General features: G+C 53.2%; 1 protein-coding gene across 1 annotated transcript in view; it reads left to right on the plus strand.

Annotated features, from left to right (window-relative positions):
* EIF2B3 (eukaryotic translation initiation factor 2B subunit gamma) overlaps positions 1-1,495 on the plus strand; it is a 100,726-nt gene extending 99,231 nt beyond the window's left edge. Inside the window, exon 12 of the mRNA XM_055139687.1 lies at positions 1,285-1,495. Within this exon, the coding sequence (XP_054995662.1) occupies positions 1,285-1,337 (53 nt within the window). The 3' untranslated portion in view covers positions 1,338-1,495. The remainder of the gene's footprint in view (positions 1-1,284) is intronic.
* Positions 1,496-7,948: the final 6,453 nt, after the last annotated feature.

Genomic DNA, 7,948 nt, shown 5'->3' on the forward strand with positions numbered 1-7,948 from the left:
GTTGAAGTAGAGCTTCAGGAAAGCCAGAAAGCCTGCCTGCCTCTCAGGGTCACACTCAGGCCTGCCATATGGCAGTGAGTGTTGGGCCTTGACAAGCAGCTGGCACGGCAGCTTCCGCTGTATTAAGCCTTTCTCTTGTGGGCCCCAGAAGCCTGGGAGATACTGCTGTTTCCTGCCGCTGCCTCATGCCTATAGGCAAGAACTAGGACACCCGTGGTCCCCCCTTCTATTGTAAACCATTGGTTCCCCCATCTTCTTTTTTCTGGGAAGGGGTCGGGCACACCTGGGCGTGCTCAGGCTTACTCCTGGTTCTGTGTTCAGGGATCACTCCTTGCAGTGCTTAGGGGCTGTCTGGGATGCTGGGGTTGACCATGTGCAAGGCAAGTGCCCCATCCTCTGTATTATCTACCCCCGACATCTATTCCTAAAATAGTTCTTATTCCTTAAAGGTAAACTCTCGGGGCTGGAGCGATAGCACAGCGGGTAGGGCATTTGCTCTGCATGCAGCCGACCCAGATTCGATTCCCAGCAGCCCATATGGTCCCCCGAGCACCTCCAGTAGTAATTCCTGAGTACATGAGCCAGGAGTAACCCCTGAGCGTTGCCAGGTGTGACCCAAAAGGCAAAAAGCCCTCTCTTCAGGGGCTGGAGTGATAGTACAGCAGGTAAGGTGCTTGCCTGTACACAGCCAACACAGGTTTGATCCATAGCACCCCATATGGTCCCTCGAGCCCATCAGGAGTGATCTCTAGACCTGAGCACCACCGGGTATGGCCCAAAAACAAGCATAAAAAATCGTAATAATAAACTTGTTTGTTTATTTGGGGGCCACAGCCAGTGTTACTCAGGGCTTACTCCTGGCTCTGTTCTTAGGGATCACTCCTCGCAGGCTCTAGTTTCATACCTGGCATCCGTATGTTCCCCTGAGCATGGCCAGGGGTGATCCCTGAGTGCGGAGCCAGGAGTAATTCCCTGAGCATTGCTGGTGTGACCGCCCCCCCAAAAAAAAGAAGGAAGGAAGGAAGGAAGGAAGGAAGGAAGGAAGGAAGGAAGGAAGGAAGGAAGGAAGGAAGGAAGGAAGGAAGGAAGGAAGGAAGGAAGGAAGAAGGGAGGGAGGGAGGGAGGGAGGGAGGGAGGGAGGGAGGGAGGGAGGAAGGAAGGAAGGAAGGAAGGAAGGAAGGAAGGAAGGAAGGAAGGAAGGAAGGAAGGAAGGAAGGAAGGAAGGATTGGATTTGAAATAACACCTTTTGCTGTCAGTCTCATACCTTTTCTTTACTTTTGCAGCCAAGCGAGCAAATGAGGTCATCGTGGGAAATGACCAACTTATGGAGATCTGAGCAAGTCCTGTCCTTCCTCTTGGCCCTGCGGACTACAGATGTTGGCTGGCCCACCTATGCGACTCTGTATTTATTTCCCAATAAAGATGTGCTCCCCGAGTCATGTTGGAGACTCGCGTGGAGTCGTCCCAGGCACCCCGTCGGGTGGGCTCCAGGAATACAGCGTGTGTTCGGGTGTCGTGTGGCGTAAAGTCTCGCTCACCTAGAGCCAGCGGCTCCTGCCTCCAGGTTACGGGGCCAGGACAGCGGCCTCCGGTGGGAAAGCCCTTCGGAGGGCTCAGCCGTGTTCATGAGAGCCTCCCCCACCCGAAAGAACAGTGGGTGCTGCAGTCCTTGACCCTGTTCAGGCTCCCGAGACTTGCGGACCGTCTAGACAAGTGTCACCTCTGTAGCTGATTCACACTTGGCAGCTTTGATGGAGAGAGGACTGTCCCCCAGGGTGGACTTATCCTAATCACTGCTGATCACCCTGAGTTTTCTTACCTTCAGATAGGAAAGGTGGGGGTTGGAGGGACAGGACAGCCATCAGGCGTTTGCCCTTGAATGTAGCCAGTCCAGGGTCAATCCCTGGCACCCTGTATGGTCCCCTAAGCCCCTCCACAAGTGATCCCTGCGCACAGAGCTAGGAGTAAACCCTGAGCACTGCCATATGTGGCACCCAAAAAAAGAGAAGAGAAGAAACATGGACCTTGGGGGCAAGGGTCTGGTGTTGGGGAACCACACGCAGCAGGGCTCAGTTCTGTGCTTGGACCTGCTCCTGGAAGCTCAGGGCCATTTGGGAGCCTCCGTCCAGGCTGGACTCTGGACTCTGATCCCATGTATGCTATCCAGATTCCCAGTGCCGCACATGCGTGCACACACATGCATACCACCCCCCACACACTCCATTCACTCCGTACCTCGTCACTTGGTTCAACTCAACTGGTCTCCTTAGAGACTCTTAAAGAAGCAGGCGGGACGGCCTACTGCAAACAAGGCCACCCCCACGGGTTCTAGTGGAACGAGAGCAATAAAAGCCAGCCAGGACCTGAGAGGCCAGGCACCTCCCCTCTCCCCTCGGCGAGGCCTGTCCAGCCTGGTAAGGAAACGCAGGCCCCTAGAGCAGGAGATTCTTCTTTCCCCCCCAAACCTCTTCTCCAGCTGCACTGCTTTATAACCTAATTACACAGACTCTTCTGCTGCAGATAATTGAGGAATGAGATTTCCATATTCCCAGCACACCTATGCTCTCTGCTCAGGCCTCTCCCTGCTCGCCTTTTACAACCTGCAGGTGTTTGGGAGGAGATAAAAGTGGTTCCTGGGGTGAGATTTTACCTCTTAGAATTATCAAAGTGAAGGTTTCTCTTGATGTCCTCACTGTGGGTGGCGGTAATTATAAAGACTGATTTGAAATACTGGTTTCTCCGTTGCTTCAAAAATGTGAAGGCTCTCAAGTTCACTTGAGTAATCTTGCCTGATCTGAGTGTTGTTCTCCTCGAACTTGTGAGAGACTGGATGAGCATTCGTACCCCGGGGGGGTCTCCACCTCCATCCGCCTTCTTGGGAGTGCTCCAGCTCCGCCTTTCCCCCCCTCTGAGCAGATTAAGGTGCCTGAGTGTTTGCCCTAGTTGGACTGGAACTGAAATGGCCCGGCAGGAGCGGGGGAACCACTGGGGCGTGTTGGAAGTGGGAGTGGGCAGAGTAGTGATGTGATGGAGTTCTGATGCGGCCCCTTGGCAGCTAAAACTCAACCTGTGGGCCCAGGGTGATGCTGGAGGCAGTCTTGCTTTGATGGAAAGAGGAATGTCCCTGGGGGGTGGACCTTGGGTGGATCCCTGCTGATCCTCTGCCCCTGAGTTTCCTTACCTTCAAAATAGGAAAGGGTGGGGGGGGTTGGAGAGATAGTACAGCCAGTAAATATTTGCCCTTGAATGCAGCCAACCTAGGCTCAATCCCTGGTACCCCATACGGTCCCCTGAGCCCTGCCACAAGTGATCCCTGAGCATATCCCTGATCAGGTGTGCCCCCCCCAAAAAAAAAAAAAAGAAAAGGTGGACTTTTTCAGGGGGGGAGTGGTCCAGTATTGGGGAACCACTTATAGCAGGTCTTGGTTCTGTGCGTGAACCTACTCCCGGCAGCTCAGGATCGAACCCAGGCCTCTGTGTGCGAAGCACATGCGCAGTCCTCTGAGCCGCCTCTCTGGGCCAAGCTGCACTTGGTCAAGGTCCTTCGCATCCTTAGCTGTTTGGCCGCTTTCTCAGAGCATTTTGGTCCTTGTGGTCTGGGTGGTCCAAGAGGCTGGGAGACTATTCTGGCATGACGGACAGGAGATGGGACAGCATAACTTTGAAGGCAGGGAAAGGAGAAAGGATTGATCCACAGCCCCAGAACTTTCTGCCACCCCTTCCTCTGCGAGCGGCAGGGGAAACGCCTGTCCTCTGCCTCCCCCGGCCCGCACCCGTGAGCAGCCCCTGCACCCAGGAAGAGCGGCAGCTCTGAAGCACACAGATGTGACGGGGGCTTGGCCAGGGGAAGGCCCCCCTCTGGGTTTGAGCCTCGGTCTCAGGACACTGCTACTATTGTGTCCCACTCTGGGCCTGGCCGGGCGCCCATGAAGGTAGCGACAGTTTTTGTTTGCTTTTGGCAGCAGCTTCAGAGGGCCTGAGTACATCTGAATGCAGAGGGCAAGTGCATGAATGCCTGCTTGCCAGCCGCCTCTCTGTGGGACAGAAGTCAGCAGGGCCCGGCCGACAGTGACTCGCTCCCTGCCTCTCCCCACGACCGCCCCTGCTCGAAGCCAAGGAAAAGAGGAAGGAGGCCCTCCCGGTCAGATCCCGGGTGGACTCTGGGGGAGGTGTGGACACACAGTGCTGGGAGCGCGCCAGCTGATGGCTCTAACTCCAGGGACCTCTCCCTCAGTGAGCCTCGCCCCTAGCTCCTGTCAAGTGCTCCCTGCGCCATCAGGGGTCTGACTGGCCTCCAAGCTTCTTCCCAGCCTCTTCCCACATACTCTTCCTACCCTACTCCGTGCCGCAGGCGCCAGGGGCAGGCCTGTCTTTACCTGGAACCCCAAGAGCAAGTAGAGGCCTACACAGGCCGTGGTTGAAGCTGTGTGTGTCTCCAGAGACTCACGGTCTCCCCGGCCCCTAGGAGGCCCAGAAGCCAGGCCTGTGTACGTTACTTTCTAAATAGTTAAATGTGTGTGAGGAGGGGGGAGAGGTCTGTGGGAAGGACCACCCAGACAGAAGGTCTAGAGCGGGATGGAGCTGAAAGGGAGGGGAGATGGCTGCGAGGGAACACGTCCCGCTGGAGGCCAGCATGACCTGACCTTGTCCTTGGCCGGCGCTGCCTGCCACCGCCCAGAAAGCTCACATCCGGGGCTTTTCTGCGTGAGTGTCCGCTTCTTCCCCCTCTCTGATATGGTGGAAGGCCAGTCTCTGGTCTGTGGTTGGCCCTGGAGACTCGGGGCTGTTGGCCTAAACACTCCTGGGGTGGGCACCGTCTCCCAGTCATTCGCTCTGCCTGCCCCGGCCCCCGGGAGTGAGAAGTTAGACACCGGAGAGAAGGGCCCGTCTTCACTGGCTGCCACTCAGGACCCTACCCTGACGCCAGGCCGGTGACTTTCTCAACACACCTCAACACACGCTGTGTCTGTGTGTCTGTTTTCGCTTTTCCTGACTCTGTTCTCAATCACATATGTTATTCTATTCTTACTCTTTTTTTTTTCTTTTTGGGTCACACCCGGCAATGCACAGGGGTTGCTCCTGGCTCTGCACTCAGGAATTACCCGTGGCGGTGCTCAGGGGACCATATGGGATGCTGGGAATCGAACCTGGTCGGCCGCATGCTAGGCAAGCAACCTACCCGCTGTGCTATCACTCCAGCCCCATATTCTTATTCTTTAATTTATTTTTAAGTTTCGGTTTTTGGGCCACACCTACCAGTGCTGCTTGTAAGGCAAGTGCCTCAACACCCCCTCCCCTCTCTCTCTCTCTCTCTCTCTCTCTCTCTCTCTCTCTCTCTCCATTTCTCCTCTCTCCTCTTTCCCCTGCCTCTCTTTCTATCTCTTGCTCTCTCTCTCCTCTCTCCTGTCTCTCCTCTCTCTCTCTCTCTCTCCCCCTCTCCCTCTCTCTGCCTTTCTGTCACTTCTCTCTTTTTTCTCTCTCTCTCTCTCTTTCCTTATTTATTCTATGTCAGTGTTGAAATTTAGGAGATTCGCCTGAGATCTCTTAGACAAAAAGTTTCAGGGCTGGAGCAATTAATGTAGCAGGTACAGTGTTTGCCTTGCACACGACCAACCCCAGGTTCAATCCCCAGCATCCCATTGGGTCCCCAGAGCACTAGCAGGAGTGATTCCTGAGTATAGAGTCAGTAGTAAGCCCTGCCTATCACTGAGTGTGACCCCAAAACAATAAATAATCAGTTTCTAGCCTGGAGTAATAGTACAGTATGGCATTTGCCTTGCACATAGCCAATCTGGGTTCAATCCTGAGCCTGTCAGGAGTGATCCCTGAGCACAGAGCCAGGAGTAAGCCTTGAGCACCACTGGGTCTGGCAAAAAAAAATCAAAGATTCTGGGCCACAGCAATAGTACAGTGGGTGGGGCATTTGCCTTGCATGTGGCCACACCAGATTCCATCCCAGCACCCCATACGTCTCCCAGGCATGATTCCTACCAGGAGTGACCCCTGAGCACAAAGCCAGGAGTAAGTCCTGAGCACCACCAGGTGTGGCACAAAAACCGAAAACAAAAAGTGAAAGGTTCTGACCTTGGACTATATCTTGAAGGTTCAGTTCAGGTACCCTGCTGCCTTCCTACTTGGTTCCTCTCACTTCTGTAACTCTCCACGTCCCCAGCGAGCAGGGGCTTCTTTGTGAGTGCCCTCTCTGCTCCCCCTTAGAACCCTGCACCCTCAGAGCTTAACAAAAGGGTGAACAGATATCTCTTATCTCTCGAATCTCATTTTGTCTCATGAATTAGTAATTAGATGTGTTCCTTGGCAACAGCGCATTTAAGTAGAATTGCTTTTCTCCTTTCTCATTCTTTGGAGAACTTTAGTTTGGGCCCAGAACACAGACACGGGTCCAGAGGAAGTCACAGCAAAGCAGGCCGCTTACGGAGAGGAGAGGTTTCACTCCCCCTCCTGTTCTTCCTGTCTGGATGCAGCTACACGGAGGAAGAAACCGCTTGGATTTGGTGTGTTTTGTTTCGAAGTGCAAGGGATAAACCCAGTGCGTCACCCATACCAGACTGTGCTATACCGCTAAGCCACATTCCCAAACCCAAGGCAATCACTTTGTTGTGAAGAAATAAAGATCATCTTGGATTGTGGAGCAGCTGAGGGTACTAAACCCTGAGCTGAAAAACAGAGACCTGCAGAACAGTTTATCCCATCCTGTCTCTGGACTACAAGACAAGACTTTTTTTCCAGCATACAGGCATTTTAAGGGACAGAAAATTAGTATAGAGGATGAGGTGCCTGCCTTACATTAGGTTGACCCTGGTTTCATCCCTGGCACCACCTATGGTCCCCAAAGCACCGCCAGGTGTGGTCCAAAAATGAAAGAAAGGGACCAGAGTAATAGTACAGTAGGAAGGGCATTTGCCTTGCACACAACTGACCTGGGTTCAATCCCTGGCATCCTATATGGTGTCCCGAGAACACTGCCAGCCAGGAGTAATTCCTGAGTGCAGAACCAGTAGTAATGCCTGAGCATTGCCAGGTATGATCCCAAAAAGAAAAAAAAAATAAAAGGGAAAAAAGGAAGGAAGAACAGGCAAGCTATTTGGCGGGGGTTGGGGGGAGGGATTGGGGTGGTACCTGACAATACTCAGGGGTTACTCCTGGCTCTGCACTCAGAAATTACTCCTGAAAGTGCTCGGGGACCATATGAGATGCTGGGGATTGAAGCTGGGAGAGTCACATGCAAGGCCAGCCCCCTACCTGCTGTACTGCTGCTCCAGCCACCAGACAAACAATTTACAAGGACCAAAGCGGTAGGTAGCTCACAGGCTGAGCTCTGTGCTTTACTGCAGAAGGCCTAGGTTTGAGCCTAGCATGGCAGGGTCACCCAAGCAATACCAGGAATGACCCCCACCCCCCATCACAGAGCCAGGAGTCCCTGAGAGTCGACTGGTATGACCCAAAAAAAATTATTTTTTTTAAGGAACTAATTAGGGGGCAGAGATAGTACACTGAGTAAGGTGCTTGCCTTGCACATGGTTGACACGGGTTCAATCCCTGACATCCCATATGGTCCCCCAATCACTGCCAAGAGTAATTTCTGAGTGCAGTCAGGAGTAACCCCTAAGCATGGCTGGTTGTGGTTCCTCCCCAACCCCCCAAAAGGAACTATTTACAGAAAGCCTCTGTACAAGTCTATAGATATAGCCCCAAGAACAAACTAGTGTAGAGATTATTTTATACATATGCTTTTGTTTTATACATATCCAGAGAATGGCCCAAGGTACACTTTATTTACCCACAAATCATCCTAGATGATGAAGGGAGAAAGGACTGGATGTATATGCTGCTCTGAGTGTGCAGGTGCCTCTGGGTACATGAGTTCCTCCACAGGCATTTTGCGGGAGGGTGGACCAATGAAAATGATGAACCTATTAGCTGTTTATC

This window comes from Sorex araneus, chromosome 5, assembly GCF_027595985.1.
Source record: "Sorex araneus isolate mSorAra2 chromosome 5, mSorAra2.pri, whole genome shotgun sequence".
Classification (NCBI taxonomy): Eukaryota; Metazoa; Chordata; class Mammalia; order Eulipotyphla; family Soricidae; genus Sorex; species Sorex araneus.